This window comes from Protopterus annectens, chromosome 6.part0 (assembly GCF_019279795.1).
Source record: "Protopterus annectens isolate FY-2018-M chromosome 6.part0, PAN1.0, whole genome shotgun sequence".
Lineage (NCBI taxonomy): Eukaryota > Metazoa > Chordata > Ceratodontiformes > Protopteridae > Protopterus > Protopterus annectens.
The window spans coordinates 1,550,378,150-1,550,400,034 of record NC_056737.1 but is presented as its reverse complement, the minus strand read 5'-3'; the positions used below and the strand labels follow the sequence as shown (position 1 = coordinate 1,550,400,034).

Below are 21,885 nucleotides of genomic sequence, written 5' to 3'. Positions count from 1 at the left end.
CAGCACCCATTCAAGCTTAGTTGTTCTCCGGTTTTATAATATTTGTCTGAGTCCTTTCTTATTCCTCTAACATTGTTCATTTTTTAGCCATTTCATCATGTCTGCCCATGGATCATACTCTTTCAATGCCTTCTGATGGCGAAATGTTTTTGCAAGGGGTTTAGCTTTACAGACATTCAAGAAAACCATTGGTCCCTCCTTGGAATCTTAATTTTGTGTTCGTGTTAGAGAACCTACACTTGCCCCATTTAAACCAAAACCATTTTGCTGATTGCTCTGACCTCTGTAAAAATAGTATCTGAGTCATAAGCTCACTGAGTCACAAGCTCATATGGTGAGTCAACCCTATCTCATTTGACTCAGACGCAGGGTTTCTTTAGGTATAATAGAAGGATTAGTTCTCAAAGTAATATCTGAATTTACATTAAGCCAGACTTATCCATCTCTCAATTTACTTTGCTCAATCTAAAAATGGGGGGAAAGAATACTTCATACCATGGATGCCCAACTTGGGTGCTATCTTGATCTGAAAGATTTAGTTGTCTCTTCAGATTAATTGTTCATTTCTTGTGAAAGTAAGAAGTGGCAGCCTGGGCCAAAACAAATTTCTAATGGTTGTCTATGGCTATAACCATTTGTTATACTCAGCACAACAAAACTCTTCCAGGCATGGTCAAGGCCCTTTCTACCAGGGCCTTGGCTTTTAGAAAGGGTTGGATTCTTGAAGTGTTCTAGAAGCTGCAGCCTGGTCCTCTGTACATACTTTTACAAAGGACTATAAACGTGATTCCCTTTCTAGGTCTAGATTAGCCTTGCTAGGACCATTCTTCAGAAACTCCTGGACTTTTCTCCTTCCACCTCCCAAATATAGTAAGCTACGGTAATCTACCCGTATATCTAAGGCTACTGCAGCAGAGATCAGTATGGTGAACATTGTGCAGTTGTCTAAGTAAACTTACCACAACAGTAGATGTTTGGTCACTGCTGCATTTATGATCACTCCCTCCATCTCCCTTGTTTTTTGGTGTATTTATCAGGGTGTGCACATGTTTTCCTAGCATCATCCTTTCTGGGTTCAGCCTCCCTCTCTGTTGGCATGAAAACATTGAAGGGCTTTAGTCGGTTCAACTTGAGCTTAACTGATAGTTTGTGTGTAGAAGGTGCCCTGAATCTTTGGAATCTGGCCATCTGTTATGTCCTATACAGGATGTAACCCATATACCCAAGTCTACTGCAACTGTGATCATTAAGATATCTGCTGTTCTGGTAAGTTTACTTGAACAACTGTATTTTATTGTATGGGTTTGCAATATAATGTCCAAATTTAGATCTGCATTAATATCAGCATGTCCTCACATTACTGTGCATGACTTCAGGGTATCTGCACAGGTCTCCTTCCACCATCAAAGGTAGTCTTCACCATCCTCTTCCAGGCGGAACAAGCAATAGATTGTATACATCATCTTTTTTTTTTTTTTTTATTTCCCCAGGGGGATAAAGTCTCACTACTGGACATACAGTTCTTTCCTTTCTTAGTTGACCTCTGATGTTTGAAAACCAAATTAATTTACATTATGGCTATGTGTTGCTTTTGCAGAAGTGGGTTAGCCACAGGAAATATTCCTGACTTCTAGAAATGACTTTCTGATGAGATAAAATGTAGAAGTCTTGCCAAGTACATATTTTCAGTAAACTAGAAGTAGTGTTTTGATTTTAAAAAATATTCTTTTCATGTTGCAGGAAGAGCTGGAAGACTGGGATTCACTAAATAAGCTCCTTCAGCATCATGGTTTTAAGCCAATATCTGTTGCTGACCCAAAGGATAAAAGACCTGTCGGTGGTATGTTTAATACATTTCATGTAAAACAAAAATGTAGAATACACTACATAGCACCAGTGGTAAAAGTGAATGTATTGGATTTTTGGAGTTTCTGTCATAGGCATTGGTTGTCAAAAGTTTAAATAATAGTACGTCTTCTGTGGTATATTTTAGCTGTAGCTAGGAAAACTATTACAAAAAACTGGAAAAGTAAAACCATCCCACCATTTATTGAATTCGTATATTTGGCTAAAATGTATGTAGAAATGAATTGTTGACTAAAAATGAGAACTTCTAATTTTAATTTACTTTTCATTGTACATTTTAGCAAAATTTAAGTGAGTTACTTATAATGGCTTGATTATTCAAAGGAATTTTGTGGAATTTTATAAATAGTTTTTCTATTTTTTTTTTTCTCATATGTTTTCTTATTTGTTAAAACTAAAAAAGTATGACTGCTTTGGAAGCAGTAGATTAACTGTCATATTATTAACTAATATGATTCAACTGTGAAGTATTGACTGTTTTGGTATGTTGACTTAACAGTTTATTTGTAATTTGTTAATTTTTCCTTACACTGCTAATCAAAAGGGGCAGCTGCCTTACTTGTTTTATTGTGTTCAGTTTCCCATTCACATTCTGAAGTGTATCTGTAATGTGAAAACGGCTATCTTTTTGTCTTACACCTCCTTAACACCTAGGGAACACTGATGCTACTGCATTAAGAGATAAGGAGGCAGTTAACAGGAGTGGCAGTGTCCCTACTTTTTTTTAACCATCTTTACTTAATATTATTACTTCCATTTGTTTATCTAACTCCCTTTTATTAATTTGTTTGTTTACTGGGTTAGAGCACCAAAACTAAATTTAATCTCAGTTTAGGGTTTATGAGCAGAAGAGACAAAATACAAAGAAATATGATAGGTAGGCCACACAATTACATTGAGAAGATAAAACAGTAAATGATACAGTGAGATGCAACTATTTAGCCAAACTGGAGCTGAGCTCTCTCATCTCCAAAACTGGTGTAAACTCGGTCACTCTAAAGCAAAATAAATAATGACTCAGTCATTGTACATGCTGGTGAAGTCTTAACCTCAAGATGCATGCACTGGAGTTTCCATATTTATCAAGGATATCCACACCTCCAGGTTAGTGGGACTGCTTTTCAGTTTATAGCATCCTACAGACCACCCTCTCAAGTCAGGAATCACTAGCCCAAAGGTTCCTGGAAATTATAAACTCAAATCCTATGGAACAACGGCTGCCTCCCAAACATCTCTGATGCTCAGCTTAAATATAAACCCCTATGTCACAAGATGGTTTCGAACTGGCTCAAAGACGAACCCACAGAGTGAGAGTTAGTTGCCCATGTCATGTCCGAAGAAAGCACAAAGTGGCATCCCACAGGGTTCTGTTCTGGGGACCACTTTGTTCTTGTATATACTTTTTGCAGGCAAGCAAGCGTGGGAGACTACTATACTCACCAAGATCGATGCGGACCACTGCAAAGCAACTGGGCAAAAACAGCTGACACAAACATCCATCCTTCCAAAAAAACTCTCCAGAGAGACAGAGCTGGTGTGCCCCAGCCATGGTTTAAAGTAAATGCCAAAAAATGTATAGTCACATACCAAAAAAAAAAAACAAATACACACATAGGCACCGAAACCCATTAATATTAGGAGTTGGAGAAGAGAAAGGGGGGAAGTTGATGGCAATCTCTTTTGATTGAAATCTCCTTTGAAAACCACATTGCCAAAGTGGTAGCAAAGACCTTCACACAAGGGTTTCACACCCTAGGTCAAGGAGAGAGAGTCGTTCATCATTAATCATCCCATCCAATTAATATATTCATCCCTTCACACAGAATTCAATGCCCCTTTTGGCCCCTGACACCTGCAGACCTGCAGCAATATCTCTCAAACCAAAAGTATCTCAGGATCAAGGGTCTCAAACAGATGCCAAGCTGCCATAAGCTGCTCAGTTAAAAAAACTCCAGCTCTACACATACTGATACCGCTATCTATGCCACTATCTGATGTAATGACAATCTCATGTCAATAAATCTAAATACACAATCCCAAATCCTCAGTAAATCTAAATCAGCCACCTCCACATGCAAATACACTGAACTTGAACACAGAAATAAATAGAACTTGGGCTCAGACAGGAATAGAACCCAGAGGAGGCTGGAGGAGCTCCAGAATATCACTGAATCTCTGTGAGGCAGAGGAGATCAATTTCTCGGAGAGGGGATCGATCCCAGGATTGGGGGGACTGATAGGGTTGTCTTGGAGATTACCTTGAGGGACGCAAACAGAAAAACAGGCAAAGTAACCTACAAAGGCACAGTATACACAAATGCTATAGTACAGAATCTAGGAGGCAGCTAGTTTGCAGGGCAGATAGCAGGATAGTAACCCTCTATACAACACAAGAAAGTGAATTTATATTATGCATAAAATAACATAGTATACAGTGCAAGTCTAGGCATTTGGTTGTATTAAGTAGGTATTGTACATAATAAATGTAAAGCTACACTATTGAATTATTTGATGGAAGACTATTCGAGCTGAATAAATATTATAAACCAACCAAAACAGAAACTCTAGCAGGCAGTCAAACGAATCCCAACAAGCAAAAGTCAATCAAATAAAAGAAAAAGCTAGGAGTCCAACCGTAAAACACTTGAGTGATGAAGCTTTCGAATCCCCAAGATTTTCTCAACACAACATAAAATGAGCAATGTTAGTCAATTTAAATATAAAATGCCAGCCAATCATATTCAATATCCAGTCATTTGACCAATAATTAAAATGCATTGCATAAATAATACTACCTAAAACATAATCTAATTGTTGATTTTATGTTGTGTTGAGAAGGAACCTTCTGGATTCAAAAGCTTCATCATTTAAGTGTTTTACGGTCAGACTCCTAGCTTTTTCTTTTATTAAATATTATAAAGCACAAGTTTGTCAAGAAAACAAGAAACTGATAGAAGTTTGAATGGAGTAAGTTTGAAGTGACAGAGTGAAGGGGTAAGATTGAGAAGCAGAAGGACTTTATAAGGGGTACTAGAAATGTGTTTTCTAATGGGTTAGGTCATTAGGGTGAGAAGAGAAGTGAAGATTAGCCAGTTCCCTTCTACATTATAATCATGTTGCTGCCTATATTCGGTGATTACATTTCCATTTATGTTGTGTTGCTTTCTTCTATTTGTTTTACTACCAGGCCGTAAGTGCAAAGAGTCTGGTAATTTAGTATAGATGATTTAGGCTACCAGCTACTTATGAGCTTCATCACTAGCTCTGGGTTTGATTCCCTCAGTCTTCATTTGCCCCCTGCAACTGGACCAAGCCTTGAGTGAAAACGGTCCTCAGTCGAGGTGGACAACCAAGCTAACATAACCATTTGAATTAATAAATTACATTCTTAGTACAATCTAGTATAGCTGAACTGCGTTGCATTCAAGTAGTATCTTAATAAATTTACTTCACTTGTTATGCAAGGACTTGATGATGTCTGTATTAATACTGACTACTTTCTGCTCTTACTTGAAATATCTTCTTGGGTTACCTTGAAAAAGTATATCTTGGTGCCCAGTGGGATTGCCTGATCAACATGCAGAGGCAAATTATTGTATACATGTTCAGCCGTTAATAATGGAACATGCATCTGCAAGTTAGTAAAATCATCAAGTTTATATTTTACGGTGTGTGCATTTTCCACGGGAAGAGAAAGATGGTGGAGGACATTGTTAAATATAAACTGAGGGATGAGCTGAGGTGGAACTGAATGTGTAGTGGTATGGAAATGGAGGAGGGGTATTTAAAGGATGGATATAAAACATGTTTGGAAACCCCAGTTTGTAGGTACTGTGGGGGAATTGTAAATTCATTAGGATAAATTTAAGGCTAGTGTGTTGACAGATTAAGCCAGTTGTACTGGAGTTTGTGGTGTTGAATTGTTATGGGTGGAGAAATTGGGAAAAACGCTGTTGGGGGAAGCCCTTGACTGATAAGACTTTTGAGAGGAAGAAGGAAGGGATAGTAGAGGAGAATGTTATGAGGGTTGTGGCTGTCGGATGGGTTTTTAGCATTATTGCAAGCTCTATGCAGAGTCCTCAGCTCTTCTCATTGCTAATTTCCTAGTGTAATTACTTACTGTATCAGTTTCTGTTGGGAGATCAGATGGAGTCACTCCTTTTTCTGTTGTTGGTGCAACAATCTTTTCAGTTCTCTGCTGCCTGTTGCTGTGCCTTGCTAGTAAGAGTACCCAAACAGACACACTCTCTCTCTGTCTCCCACAGTTAAGTTTGACATATTAATTTTGCTATTCCCTTAAAATTCATATTCTGAGCAGTTGCTGAGCTGCCCAGAGTCACTGGTGTATGCATGCTTCCACTAATTAGTGGCCCACTTCATCCTCTACCCAACCCAACCCCAGATATCTTACCCACCAAGACATTCTTCCACAGAGTACACCTTCACCTCACAGCACCAATAACATCTAGATAACTCATTATACTTATCTTTACTGTTCAGTGATATTTAATATTAACTGAACCATTAATCACTTTGTGCAAATAAATTTACATTACAAAGTATGTTGCCTACACCATTATATTTTTCATGCCAGTGCAACTAATGCTACTTAACAACCACAAAGTCTCCACTTTGAAATTGTGTCAATACAGCTGCCACTCATCATAGCTAGTTATCACCTATCGCTACTAAAGTTTTATTTTGAAATTACTGTACATTTTCTTCTGCTTCTTCTAAGCCTTCCCTACTAAATCATGTTAAAAGTACTTATTCAATGTGTAATTAGTTGTCTATACCTGCTCCTGTCCCTTATCCCAATATTTAACAAATGTATACCACTTAAACGTATGAAATAATTACCTGTAGGAACAGTGACTTAACATTAGCAATTTATTATCCACATAAACTTCATCCTACTAGATATTGTGCAGGAACACCAACTGCAAATGCTAGCACCTAATTTGAAAGAGGTGAGGAAGTAAACTTCAGTTTTATTCAATCTATTCTGATCTAACCTTCTGCAACTTCACAAACTCATTATAAACAGCTAACTACCCCCTACTCTACAAAATGTTTTCGTACACCACTACTATTTAATGCTTTTGATGTCTATTCTCTACTATAGTAACAACCTTAAAGCATATGTCTAGCCCCATTCCATGCATTACTGTACCTTATCTCCCATGTTATTTTATTTTAATTTCTTTCCTTATCTGCATTTATTCTGCTACTTATCCTCTCAAACTTATTCATGTATTTCATCTTTCACAGACTACTAATCCTCTTCTATCAGCCACTTCTCAGGTAAAATCCAATTAATTTTTCTCATCCCTAAACCTCACCCCATGGCTGTTCTCTTACTAAAAATTGCATTACATCCCTCTCAAAATTATTATATATTAAAGAAAAATGTCAGTGCTCATCATAAATGTACTTATCCTAAATTTGTTATAAAATTATCTTCAGTGCTTTTTTGAAGAAGAGCTGCACAGAAACCAGCCCAGCATCTAATGCAAAGCACTGTACCTTCCTAGAGTCTCTCATGTACCACTTTTAATGCTTTCAGTATAAAAATTGGGACATCAGGATACTTTTCTTGGCATTGCCAAGTAATTGGTGAAAGACTATACATCTGCTCTCAAATGTCAGCTTGTGCACCACAACTATACTTTTAATGCCCATTCAGTTAAGATATGTGGTTACGGTTCTATGTTACTCTACAAAAGCCACATAAAAATTCAGCTTGTATCTCAAAGAAACGCGTACTTATGTGTGGTCCTAGATGGATTGTAGTTAAGTTACCCATTTCAAAGTGTTATCCATTAAGCCTGGCCATCACCTACCTACCACTTCTCCAGACAAATTCAAACACCTGATTTCACTCTTAGTATAAGTTGCAAATCCTTTCAGAAACTTTGTTTTAAGAAATTTTAATGTTACTATATTTGGCCCTTTAAAGCAGATTAACACTAAACTATCTCCAATAAATATTAAGCCCAGCAGGCCATATTTAAAAACTAATAGACACACACTGCTAGACCTGATTATAACCAACATTCCCAATGAGAGCTCACCCACTGAAATATTTTCATGTACAATTAGTAATTGTTATCGAACAATATTTTGTCTTAACATTCTAATAATCCCCCCAAACTAATATAATTTAGACGCAGATCACATGGCATATATGTGCCCTAAATTCAGACGTGGCAGTTATGAACCATTCACCAATTCAAAACAGCTCAGAGCTATCCAAATATGCCACCACATTCACTAATATTAGTTAACCCTTCAGCCAGTTTGGAGATGTAGAGAGATGAAGTCCTGACTAAAACCCAGATGGCCTGAGATGGATTTTTGGCTCTGGCATTTGATGGCACTGACAAGGAGGATGGTTATTTCAGTCCTGGTGATGTGAAGTTAGCAGCAGTAGTTCACTCATCTTTATAGCTCAACACAGTCGAGGCTATAGAGGCTGGGGAAAGAGTCTTTGGAGGCTTACAGTATTGACCCCTTGATCCAGGGGGCACAATCATCCCAGTAGCAGCATCTCAAATTATGTCACCACATTGGGCAGGGCAACTAAATGGCAACTACCTACCTCTATGAAGTAGCTATTGGTACTGCCCATTTCTCTGTTACCAAACCTGCTCTCCCAGTGAAATGGAGTACTGGTTTTGTTAGTCAGTGAGCTTTCCAGTGAATGTTGATTAAGGGGGCTGGGAGGACTCTTGTGGGATGCTGTGCTGCAGAACAGAAGATCTAAGAACATGCAGCAACTGGAACCGATCATGCAAAAATATTTTTAACCCTTTAGAAAAAGCATTAAAGGTACAAAGCCACCTTCCTGTAACTAGAACAAAACTTCCTATGCAACTATCCTAAACGGTTATGGAAGCAAGAATCGCATAATGGGTTGAAATTCTAATAGGAAGACAGCAGTTTATAGATTCATTTCTTCTATTTTTGGCCACTTTCCCTTCAGAACTTAATGGATGAACTTGGCTATGTCCTGCATATCTCTTAATTCTACCACCAGCACTAGCTATCTTTCCCCATTGGCCTTCTGCTCAATGAACAGTGTCAGGATCACCTAACCTCCTCAAACATTTGCAGTCTTTTCTTGTCCAGTAACTCCATGTCTCAAGTAATAAGTACTGGTAATAGTTTTTCCAAAATTTAAAATCATTCTCTCCCACTGACATCAGACCTATTTCTGTCCTGTTCACTCTTGGTAACTATCTGAAAATAAAACAGTATGTTCATAATTGGCTAACTATCTACAAAAATCTGTTCTACTTTCAGACCACCAGTTTGGCTTTTTGGTCAGATAGAAGCTCCTTGACTGCTCTTTGCACCCTGATAGTCCATGTCATAGAAAAGTTAAGCTAGGCTGACTACTTTCTTCTGCTTCAGTCTTCTGTAGGCATAGGTATTAATATTTAAGGCTTAAGATGATTTTACAGTTTCATGTCCCAAAGGTCTTTCTTTGTGAAAATTGAGTAAGATATACTCGTGACATCCCACTCACTAGGCTGGATAAGCAGAAGGTTACTGTTAGCTGCCTGTCGGGAGCTAGAATCCACCACATAACACAAGCACTCAGGTCACTCCAGAACAAATACAAATATGACTCTGTCATTGTTCATGTTGGTGTGAATGACCTGAGATGTACCTCCCTGGACTACATGAAAAGAGACATGGAAGAGCTCTCTGATCACGTAGCCCAGGCTGGTATGACCCTGACCCTGAGTAGCATCCTGCCCTCACCAAGAATGATACCTCAGTATAAAGAAAATATGATCAATTTCAACAATTGGCTAAGCTTCTGGTGTCATTCAATGGGGATCCAGTGTCTGTCAGCCTGGAACGACATGTTCGACAAGCCACGTTGCTTTGCAAGAGCCGGCTTACACCGGTCAACCCTAGGCTTTGGAATACTGGCCAAGGCTCTTGCTGCCCCCATAGTGCCTTTTTTAAGCATGGCTCAAAAGTCCCATTGACACTGTTTTTGTCCACCTCCGTAAAGAGCACAATTAACAAAAAACTGAGGGTTGTGCTACTCAACACCAGGAGTTTAAATCTCAAAATGCACATGCTTGAAGCACTCCTCAGTATGGAGAACGTCGACTTCTGAATCTGGTTCAAGGCTCCAGAGACCATCCCAGCACTACTGGGCTACAGCTCATACCACACGTTTCGGCCACAGAACACGGACCAAAACACAAAGAGGGGGTGCATCCATATTCATCAAGGATACCTACACCTCCAGGTTAGTGGCGCAGCATGATATCTCTGAGATCATCCATGTGCAACTAACATTGGGCAAAAATGCAATGCAGATTGTGGCCTGCTACAGATCACCATCCATGACCCAGGACCATCACTCTACCTTTCTGGAGACACTGGAAAACATGAAGGTCCTACCAAACACCCTGATATTGGGCGATTTCAATTACCCTACCATTCACTGGGAAAACTACTGTAGTACAAAACTCCCAGGCAGTGCTTCCTGGAATTCATCAACTCAAACACCCTGGATCAGCTGGTAAACTCCCCTACCAGAGGTGAAAACATATTGGACTTGGTCATCACCAACATGGGCAGCAGGTGTTCCACACCGGAGGTCAACCCGTCACTGGTTAGATCAGACCATAAACTAATCACTCTGGATGTCCACACCCCACCACCATCCCCAACTAAGGAAGCCACAGTAAAAAAAATTTCTAAAGCAAACTTCACCTTACGTAAGACAGAGGTGGTACGTTTCACAGCCCCCACGCTAAAGGATAACGCTGCCCAAGATGCAGAAACCTTTACAAATACACTCTGTGTACCTACAAGGATGCATGGATTGTGCCATCCCTAGTAAAACAAAGACTCACTCCTCCTTTAAAAGAAGGAAACCAGTTTGGTGGACCCCTGCAATAAACAGGCTATACAATAGAAGGAGGAAACTAGTTCAGAAAAAATGCAAATCCCAAGAAGGAAAGACATTCCTGATCTGTATCAGTAAGAAACTGAGGTCCTTCATCCAAGGCTAACTTCAAAAGAAAAATAGTCAAGGATTCAAATGATAACCACAAAGCCTTCTTTAGCTATGTTAAGAATCTAAGCGGCAACTCGCAGATATGCACTAAACTAGTGCAAAATAGCACAAAATATACTGAACCTACTGATATTGCCAACATCCTAGCAGATAGATTCAGTGCAAATTCACCCCCCCCACCTCCAAAAGGGCCTACAACAGTACCGGAAAAGTGTACTGTCCCAAAAATCACAGACACACAGGTGAAAACAGCCCTTTCAAAAGCCAAAAACAGTGTCAATGGGACCAGATGGCGTCCCAGGCTGCGTCTTGCACGAACTACAGAACAAACTAACCCCCCCACCTAAACACGCTGTTCAACCTCAGCCTCTCCACAGGCTACATGTCCATAGAATGGCGCACAGCAATGGTTATTCCTCTCCACAAAGGAGGAGCCACAACTGACCCTGGTAATTATCGCCCCATAAGCCTGACTAGCCTGGTCTGCAAGGCTGTGGAGCGCATCATCATGGAACACATTAATAAAGACATTGGGAACCTCCAAACACTTGACCTGACCCAGTTTGGCTTTGTTAAGGGCAGATCATGCCTACTAAACCTGGTTGACTTCTTCGAGACAGTCACCAAGGCCATAGACTAGGGAAAGGTAGTTCACACAGCCTACCTTGACTTTGTTAAGGCTTTCTACACCATTCCCCACTCTGGTATTACAGAAAAACTCACCAGCCTGAACATAAACCCCTATGTCACGAGATGGGTTGCCAACTGGCTTACAGACAGAACTCACACGGTAAGAATAGTGGGCTCCTGGTCCGACTCTAAACCAGTCACAAGTCGTGTCCTGCAAGGCTTGGTCCTGGGACCCCTACTGTTCGGCATATACTTCTCAGAAGTACAGGCAAACACAGGAGGACTATGGCTAACCAAGTTAGCCGATGACTGCAAACTGAGAGCCATAATTGACTCTCCGGCTGACATGGACATCCTCCAAAAGGGCCTTACTGAAACGGACACCTGGTGTCAAAGTCATGGCCTCAAGCTAAATGCCAAAAAATGCATAGTCATCCCGTTTGGGAAAAACAAAACACCTACAAATTACCACATAGGTGGCAGCCCCCTTAATACAGAAGAGGTAATAAGAGATCTGGGGACCCAGGTAGATAGTAATCTCTCCTTTGCCAATCGTATTGCCAAAGTAGTTAGGAAATCCTTCTATGTGGCCCATTTAATTACTAAAGGGTTCGCATCTAGAAATAGAGGTTATAGTGCCCCTCTACTCATCACTCGTTTGACCCATCATAGAGTACAATGCCACATTTGGGATGTACCTCACAAGACACTTCCAACAGCTGGAAAGACCACCAAGAGGATTACTGGTCTCAAACATATGTCCTATGCAGCCCGACTGAAAAAACTCCGGCTGTACTCGGTGGCATATCGCTTAGTCAGAGGTGATCTCTGCCTGACTTACAAAGCCATGTCCAACTCAGAATTGATGGACATGCTCCACCTAAAGAAATCCAAGTCACTGCGAGCCACACGCTCTAGTGAGCTAAACCTCGCCACAACAATAAATAGAACATGATGAAGGGATAGATTCCTGTCACAGAGTCTCTCCATGCTTTGGAACAAAATTCCAAATTACATCAAGCAGAGCCCCTCACTAACACTCTTCAAAAGAAACCTTGACGAGTGGATGGGTAACAGAAAATACACCCCTGGGATCACTTCATTGGCTCTGCCTGACAGAGGATCAGTTAATTAATCAATGGGGCGGCGAAAGCCAACACACTCTGGATAGGCTTATAAATGCCCTCAGGCAGATAGCCTAGTACCTACCTATGAAGACTGTTTACTTCAACCTCACTTTCCAAAGGTATGTCCGAAGGCTGTGTGATTCCCGACTAGTGTTCTCAATCTGTATCATTTCCTTACCTTCATACTTCTCAATCTAACAAATTGCCTTTTGTGCAGATGATATGGTTCATAGGTTCATAGGTTCATACTAGGCTATCTGCCCTAGGGCATTTATAAGCCTAGCCAGAGTGTGTTTGGCTTTCGCCACCCATTTTAAATTAATTTTGCTATGCCTTTTTTTGAGGTTAGTATACTGTGCCTCTGTCTAACAGTGACACAGAAGTGATAGCCGGGGTAAACCTACAATCTCCCATCCACTCATCAAGATTCCTCTTGAAGAGAGTCAATGTGGGACTCTGCCTAACCTGGGCTGGGATTTTATTCCAGAGTGAAGGGAGCCTCTGGGTTATGAATCTGTCCCTCCAGCATGTCCTATTTATTTCAGTGCTGAGGTTCAAGTCTCGAGCGCGTAGCTCGATGGGATTTGGATTTTCTGAGGTGCAACATGTCCATTAATTCCGGGTTGGACATGGCTTTATACGTCAGGCACAGATCGCCTCTGAGCAGGCGGTATGCCACTGAGTAGAGCTGGAGTTTCTTTAACCGGGCAGCATATGGCATCTGTTTGAGCCCTTTGATCCTCTTGGTGAGGTACTTTTGGGGTCTTTCCAGTTGCTGCAGGTGTCTGGTAATGTACATCCCAAAAGGGGCATTGTACTCAATTATGGGCCTGATGAGGGATGAGTAAAGAGGTATTATGACCTCCCCTGATCTAGAGGTGAATCCCTTCATGATTAGGTGGGCTATATAAAATGTTTTTCTAACCACTTTGGCCATGTGGTTGTCAAATGAGAGATTGCTATCAACTTGGGTCCCCAGGTCCCTAATGACTTCTTCTGTACTTAATGGATTACCACCTATGTGGTAATTTGTGGGCACTTTGTTTTTGCCAAAGGGGATGACTATACACTTTTTGGCGTTTAGCTTGAGGCCATGGCTCTGGCACCAGTTGTCTGTTTCTATGAGGCCCTTTTGGAGGATGCTTCTGTCGGCTAGAGAGTTGATTATGGCGACTAGTTTGCAGTCATCTGTGAACTTGGTCAGCCACAGTCCTTCCGTGTTGGCCTGTACCGCCGAGAAATATATACCGAACAAGAGAGGTCCCAGGACTGAGCCTTGTGGGATGCCACTTGTAACTGGTTTGGAGTCTGACATGGCTCCAGCAGTTCTAACCATGTGGGTTCTGTCCTTGAGCCAGTTTGCAACCCATCTAGTGACATAGGGGTTTATATTTAAGCTGGTGAGCTTATCTATAATGCCCGAGTGGGGTATTGTATCGAAGGCTTTTGCGAGGTCCAGGTAGGCTGTGTGGACCACCTTCCCCTTGTCAATGGCCTTGATGACTGTTTCAAAGAAATCAACCAGGTTTAAGAGGCAGGATCTGCCCTTAACAAAGCCAAACTGGGTAGGATCCAGTGTCTGTAGGTCCCCAATATCTTTATTTATGAGATCCATGATGATCCTTTCCATAGCTTTGCAGACCAAGCTAGTCAGGCTTATGGGGCGATAGTTTCCAGGATCCGTTGAGGCACCACCTTTGTGGAGAGGGACCACTGTTGCTGCACGCCACTCTTTGGGTACATATCCTGTAGTAAGGCTAAGATTGAACAGTAGTTTTATGTTTGGGTTTAGCTCTTCTTGGAGTTCATGTAGGACGCAGCCGGGACACCATCTGGTCCCATTGATGCTGTGTTTTTGCTTTGGAGAGGGCGGCTCTTACCTGAGCATGTGAGATGTCAGGGGCAGCACTCTGTTGGGATAGATATCTGCCCTTTGGTGGGGAGAGGGGGAGAAGTTTGCACTGAACCTGTCAGCTAGGATGTTGGCAATGTCTGTGGGCTCTGTGTATTTTTGTCATTTTGGACTAATTCTGAGCATATCTGGGAATTCCCACCCAGGTTCCTAACATAACTAAAGAAAGCCTTGTGATTATCCTTAGTGTCCTGTGCAATTTTTCTCTCAAGCTGGCCTTAGACGATTTTATGAGTGCCCGTAGTTTTTGCTAATACTGATCAGAGATGCCTTCCCTTTTGGGATTTTGCTCTATCATGTAGTAGCTTCCTCCTTCTATTGTATAGTTTGTTTATGGCTGGGGTCCACCAGACAGGACGCCTGCCTTTGGAGGATTGGGTCTTGGTTTTATTTGGGATTGCATGATCCATGCATTCCTGATGGTGTTCATAGAATGCGTTTATAAAGGATTCTCTGGTCTGGGCCGTATTTTCCACAGGCCCGGGGGCTTTGAAGGATTTCGCCTCGGTTTTGAGGCGTGTGAAATTTGCTTTAGAGAGTTTTTCACTGTGGTTTTCTGGGCAGGGGGTGGGGTCGGGATGTGAATATCCAGTGAGATTAGTTTATGGTCTGATCTTACCATTGAGGGATACACTTCTGGTCTGGAGCATAGAGTCCCCATGTTGGTGATGATCAGGTCCAGTATGTTTTCCCCTCTTGTGGGAGTGGTAACAAGTTGTTCCATAGCATTTGAGTTTATAAATTCTAGGAACCTTTGGGCTAGGGTGTTGGAGCTAGAGTAATGCTCCCAGTCTATGTTTGGGTAGTTGAAGTCGCCCAATATAATGGTGTTTGGAGAGACTTTCATATTTTCCAGTATTCTCAGGAAGGCCAAGTGGGGTTCCTGTGTTTGGGAGGGTGGTCTGTAGCAGGCTATAAACTGGAAGGTAGTTTTACCCACAGTTAGTTGCACATGGATAGTCTCTGATGCTTCGTGCTGTGCATTCAACCTGGAGGTGTGGGTATCTTTGACGAATATTGATACTCCCCCTCCTTTTGTGGTTCGGTCCAAGTTTTGGGGCTGAAAAGCATGGTATGAGGTATAACCTGGTAGTGCTGGGTTACTCTCGGGAGCCTTGAACCAGGTTTCTGTTACTGCACAGATATCGATGTTCTCCATGCCAAGGAGAGTTTCGAGTGCGTGCATCTTGAGGTTTAGACTTCTGGCGTTGAGTAGCATTACTCTTAGTTTCTTATCCCTTGTGATACCTATGGAGGTGGGTTTGTATTTTGAGCCTTGCCTAAAAAAGGCACTATGTGGGTAGCAAGAGCCTTTGCCAATATCCGAAAGCCCAGGGGTGACAGGTGCAAGCCGTCCCTAGCGAAGCATCGTGGCTTGTCGAGCAGGTAATCCCAGGCTGACAGGCATTGGATCCCCTTTGAATGACACCAACACTTTAGCCAATTGTTGAAATTGATCATAGTAGTTTACAGATTCAGCCCTTCACCTTCCACATTTAAAAAAGACATTAGAGGGTAGCTTAAATCTTCCGTCCCTCTGATTAAAAAAGTGAAACTTGTACTTAACACACAAAAAACCAAAATGATGCTGTTCTGGACCCAACAAAAACTACTAACGGTACCCCCATACTGACAAACTGCTAGCCATTTTATCCATTGAAACAATGAAGAACTTCTGGTATCTAACTAGATGAACATCTTAAATTTCACTGCCATATTGAAATGACAAGATCCTTAATCACTGCCTACTACTAAAAAAAAAATACTTTTAGAAAATGATTTCTTACCAATCTTAAATGTGACCTTCCTGTTATTTCTGCTGCTTCAAGGGAAAAACATGCCAATATTAAATCCGTGTATCTGGTTGGCCACAGATTATATTTCCCTTTGACCAACAGAGGGCACTGCTGTACTCTTGAAGCCTGGTGTCTGACACTAAAACAACAGAATTTCTGACCTCATTTGAAAAACTTCTAATACTATGATCATTTCCATTCATAGCTGGCAAACTTGTAAAAAGATATTGCAGCTGTAATCTTTAATCCATCTCTTCTACACACAGTTCCATCCGTACAAATCACTTATGGACGGTTATCTTTCGATAGAGCATTGTTTCTCGGTCATTGTGCCAAAGCTGTAGGATTATCCTAGTCATGTAAAAGATGCTCACTCTTACCACAGAATCGTAGCTGCCCTAAAATTATATCTTCAGATAGCAGCCACATGTGTATACTTCCAGAGTTACTCAGACTTGGAAAAAAAAATCTGTCTTTATAGCTGCAGTATCTCCTTCTATATCTTGTTTTTGCTACCTCATTGCTGATTGTCTTCTGTCTCTTCCTCTCCTCCTCCTCCTTAAATTAGAGCTGAACTTTCCAAAATATGTTATTTACATCTTAAGATGGCTGTACCGTGTACTCCACTGCTATTCCTAACTTTCCACAGTAAATCTTGTCAGTAGTAAAGTTGTTTCTTAAGACTTGCACCTTTATCTGTTAACATTTATTTTACAATTCTGTAGACTAATGTAAGGAATGCACTAATTGTACTACTTTACTGAAAACTGTGGCTGTAATTTTTGACTTTTCTATACTGTTGCTGATTTTTTATTAATTTCTTTGTTTTTGTTTCTGTTCCTGGAAATGCCCAGCAGCTCTGAAAATGGAAAATTACAACCAGTGTTCCACCCCATAAAACAAATTTAAAGAGATTAGATGTAGAAAGATGTTAGTTCAGAGAAGGAGAAGATATTATGGTAAGGAACAACAAGGCAGAGCGAGAAGAGCAAAGGAAAGTTTTTGGACGCAGTAGTGTAGGTTAGGGTAAGAGAGGGAGTAGCATGAAATGAAGTCCAAGGGTTATACGTGGGGTAATAGTGAAGTCATGAGGTTAGAAGGGGAAACTGAAGGGTGTAGGTAGAATCTGGGGCTGGTAATAGGATGTGATCTTTTGAAAGGAATGGCGCTAGCTAGTGTTAGAATTTCTGGGCAGTCTTGGGTGAATATTGTCTGCTGTTATGACATCCCACGACTGACTGAGCTTAATTTTGTATGATGGGCTTTCAAGAGGGAAAGGGTGCAGGGGGAGTAAGATACAACTCTTTAAAGAGGGAAAATGCTTTGAATTATTGTCAACTCCTCAGCATTTATGGTGAAGCTTATTTCACTGGAACAAGTCCACTGTAAACCACTGTTAGTGAACCAAAAAGAAAGTGTTAAATGCCCTACACAGCCCATGTGGCTATCAATCCCCCACAGTCTCTTAACTTTATATACAATTCCACAGTTCCACATCAGTGGAAAAAGGGCAAAGTCAGTTTAATGAAGGTATCTTTCAGAAAATGTTTTCTAGTGAACTGGTATTCATAGAAAGTGTCATCTATCAGATTTCTAAAATCTTCAGTATTTTGAAGAGGGTAAGAGATGATTTGCAAGAAACCAAACTGATAGAGATGCCAGGAAAACATGACAGAAGACATTTCTTAGGGCGGAAGTAGACTGCGTAAAAGGAGGAGATCAGACGTCTGTGGTTATATTATGAAGTAGGTGGTCAAGATGAGCCATTATAAAGGTCCGGATATGTGGACTAGTATGTAACTTTTGAGGTCTTTATGTTGACCTAATAGGGATGTTGGAGAGACTTTTAATTTTTTTTAAGGATCTGAGGCGACTGAGAAAGAGGGGATACCATATAATTTTAGAGGAACTTTCAGTGTAGGGGTGGAAGGGGTGAAAGCTTGTTTAGAGTGGTAGAAATAGGGGTGGTCAAAGTAATTCAGGTGAAAGACATTTTGGTGGCTATTTAGGGAGAAAGATGGCAGAATGGAGAGAGCAACTCTCTTTGGAGGATGATAGCAAGCAGAAAAATCAATTGGACTGTTGAGTTGATAGGGAAATTTGCATTTGGTCAAGGATGTAGTTGTCTGAACTTGCAGAGGTAAAACTTGTGTGGAAAAGTGGGTCACCATACGTTGAGGTAGAACCTCTGGCAGTGGCAGAGGGTGGAGAGAGTTCAGTGGAAAAGTGTTGCAGGAAATGATGGCTGCAAATTGGAGGTGGGGTAAACTATATGTGGTGGAATGGGTTCAAGGCAGCATGGATGGGAAGAATTATGAACTAAGTGAGTGGAGGTAAAAAGAAATTTTAAGGCCTTTTGTGGCTTGTGGGCTTGGGAACAGGATATACGATCCAGTCTACTTATACATACAGACTCAATGAAGACCTTTATATAAGTTGTGACACTGCTGATATGATGCATAAAAACATTGTAAAGAAATGACTAATAAATTAAAGTCATTGAAATTAGAAATTCTGGGAATATTCCTGACTATGAAGGGTTGCACCATTAGAAAATGATTAAGATGAAGGCAAGGAGGAGGATCAAGTCTGGGTGGAGAGTATATTTTTGTGAAGGACAAAGAATGAAGCTGAAAAAGTTAATGTTTTATGAAGCCATATCTGCAGTTCATTCTGTGGAAAGTGGGAATGCACGTTTGCTAGATGGGAAATGGGAAAATGTATAAGATAAGTGGGAGATGGGCAAAGATCTATATAGGGTGTTTTGCAGAGAACTGAAATATGATGCGATATCCCCATATGAAAAGAAGGCTATTGTGGTGGCGTTACCCATGAGTAAGGAGGACAGAGAAGACATAGCAAGTTATAGCCATGCCTGTTTGGTAAACATGGACGCCAAGATTTCTGATAGTATATTACTGGCATGCTTAGAATTGTTTCATGCAGTCTGGTAGCCGAGAATTAGGTAGAGTTTCATAATTTGAAGCCATAGAGGGTCATTGGTGCATCCAGTTTTAATGGGCAGGTGAAAGTGTTGGAATACGAGTTTTTTTTTTGAGATGAAGAAGCATTGAACATGTGTGTGGGTGTGTTGTAGGGTGTGTGTGTGGGTGTGTTGTAGGGTGTGTGTGTGGGTGTGTTGTAGGATGTATGTGTGTGTGTGTTGTAGGGTGTGTGTGTGTTGTAGGGTGTATGTGTGTTGTGGTGTGCGTGTGTGGTGTGCGTGTGTGTGTGTTGTGGTGTGCGTGTGTGTGTGTGTTGTGGTGTGGCGTGTGGCGTGTGTGTGTGTTGTGGTGTGGGGTGTGTGTGTGTTGTGGTGTGGGGTGTGTGTGTGTTGTGTTGTGGTGTGGGGTGTGTGTGTTGTGGCATGTGCGTGGGTGTGTTGTGGGGTGTGGAAGTTTATATTTAAGGTGCTGTAGGATTTATGGTTGGGCAAATTTTTTTTTGGTTGGTTGAAGGCTGTGTATCAGACCTCTCTTAAAGTGCTGAAAGTTGTACCAATAGAGAGCTTCAGTAACAGTAGAGTTAAGACAGGAGGACAGGGCAAAGATGATTTCTGTCTTGCTTATTTTTCTTGTGGGCACCAGTATTTTCACCAGAATGGATTAGGTGTTCTTTTAGGAACAAAGGAGGAGAGGAAGCAAGAGAGAGTGAGTGAGTAATGTTTCCTTACAAATGACTGCATGCTGCTGGTGACTGATGTGGGTGCACTGTTCCTCCAGATGTTGAAAGTGTGTGAATATTTTGGAAGCCACACATGGTTCAAAAAGTCTGTAGAGGTCCCTGAAGGCAGGGAACAAACAAATGAATAAGGTTTGCTAATGGAGTTTAGAAGAGAGAACTATTTAGGGTTGAAAGCATACAATACCGCAGCTGAAATATGGATAAGAATGACAGGAGTTACAGTGGATCTCAGAGTTAGATAAATGGAATTGTAAAGGAACATCTTTGGTGGGATAGATAGGACTGTTCGGGTTGATTTTACTGTAAATGCTATATGCATCTAGACATGTATTATAACTTCAAAGTGCTAAGAAGACGCAGGAGACTTGTGATGGATTTTATGATGAGTGGAAAGGGAAGAGGATAGGGAAAGACAGGTGTAAGGTAGGGAGTGACTTAAAGGCTGGAGTTCAGATGTTATATAGTGGTGGTCACGATGAGAGGATATCTGAGAGCATGGAAGGAACAGGAACTGTAGTTTGTGAAATGGGAAGAGTGGGGTGGCATACAATGACAAGGTACTATTAAATTCATGGCACATGGCTGAAAAAAAAGATATGGTGTTTGACTTCAGGGCAAAGAGAGCATTGCAGAAAGGCACTGGGGAATAGAGTATGAAAGTGAAGTGGTAGAGGGCAGGAGGTTTGGTGAGATTAATACATATTTGGCAGTAAGGAAGAGACGTAAGCTGTTAACATTTTGCCTTTTTGAGGTAAGAATGCAGTGTAGAAGAAGGAACATTGTTGAGGTATGAGGGATTAAAAACACCAGTTTAAGAAGTAATTGGGATGGGTTAGGGTAGGCAAGGAAGAATTATAGGGGGGAAGATGCACGTAGTTCACTGGTTGAGGAGAGGGGAAGGGTGTATCACATCAGGCATTGAGGGAGGAATGTATTAAATAAAAATTTGACTAAGTTGCAGGAGGATTTCACAAGAGGATGTTTCTGGGACAGGATGAAGCTGGCAATGAATACTTGAAAGATCATGGTAGCTCACTGGATGAAGAAGACTGGAAGGGTAAGCCAGAGTTATTAGGTATTGGGAGAGGAACACAGTAGAAAAGATATATGGCTAAGTTGCAGGAGGACTGAAGTAAGAAGAATGTGATTAGGAAGAGAAGGGACAAGTGAGGAAGATTTGGAAAGGAAAGATACAGATGTGTATCTCTTATGTTGGGGGAGAAGTGATAGTCCAAATTTATTAAGCACTGGGAGAGGAATGCAGTGAAGAATGCATGAGTAAGCCTGTAACAGGACTAGGGCAAGGAGGAAAGCCTTTTGGCAGAGGTGTGTTTTCAATCAGTATATGAAGGGTGAGGCAAGTTTTATACAGGTAGTGTGAGATCCTTCATGAATGAAAGACATAATTTTGAGTGGTGGGCACTTTCAGATGTATGACAAGCAGGGGATTGGCTGTCTCTTTATATGGTGGAAATGTTTCAAAGTTAAGGACGTGTGTAGAGATCTAGTGAATGTATATCGAGATATGATCAGGAAACTAGTGAGGAATGAGAGTGAATTCTTTGTCTGAGGTAGGGAGAGTGAAGGAGGTGTGGAATGTGGGATAAATCTTGAACTTGCCAGGATGAGTACAAAGGGTAGCTGCAAGACTAGAATTCAGTTAATGACTATTACAGTGTAATGTGGGTCCTGACTATCAAAGCCGAAGAGAGGAACCATGGGATAAATGTGTTGCAGATGTGTGGGATAGATGGAAATAATGGCTGGGGGCTAGGTGGGGTTTTTATGAGGAAAGATGTCAGTAAGTGAGAGACGGTAGGA

The 21,885-nt window shown here is 41.1% G+C and overlaps 1 protein-coding gene across 4 annotated transcripts in view; it reads left to right on the top strand.

Moving 5' to 3' along the window:
• The window catches only part of CEP70 (centrosomal protein 70), a 2,129,610-nt gene that overhangs the window by 62,892 nt on the left and 2,044,833 nt on the right, over positions 1–21,885 (top strand). For all 4 annotated transcript variants that reach the window (XM_044075003.1, XM_044074999.1, XM_044075002.1 and 1 more), the window contains exon 2: positions 1,741–1,840. In XM_044075003.1, the coding sequence (XP_043930938.1) occupies positions 1,741–1,840 (100 nt within the window). The remainder of the gene's footprint in view (positions 1–1,740; positions 1,841–21,885) is intronic.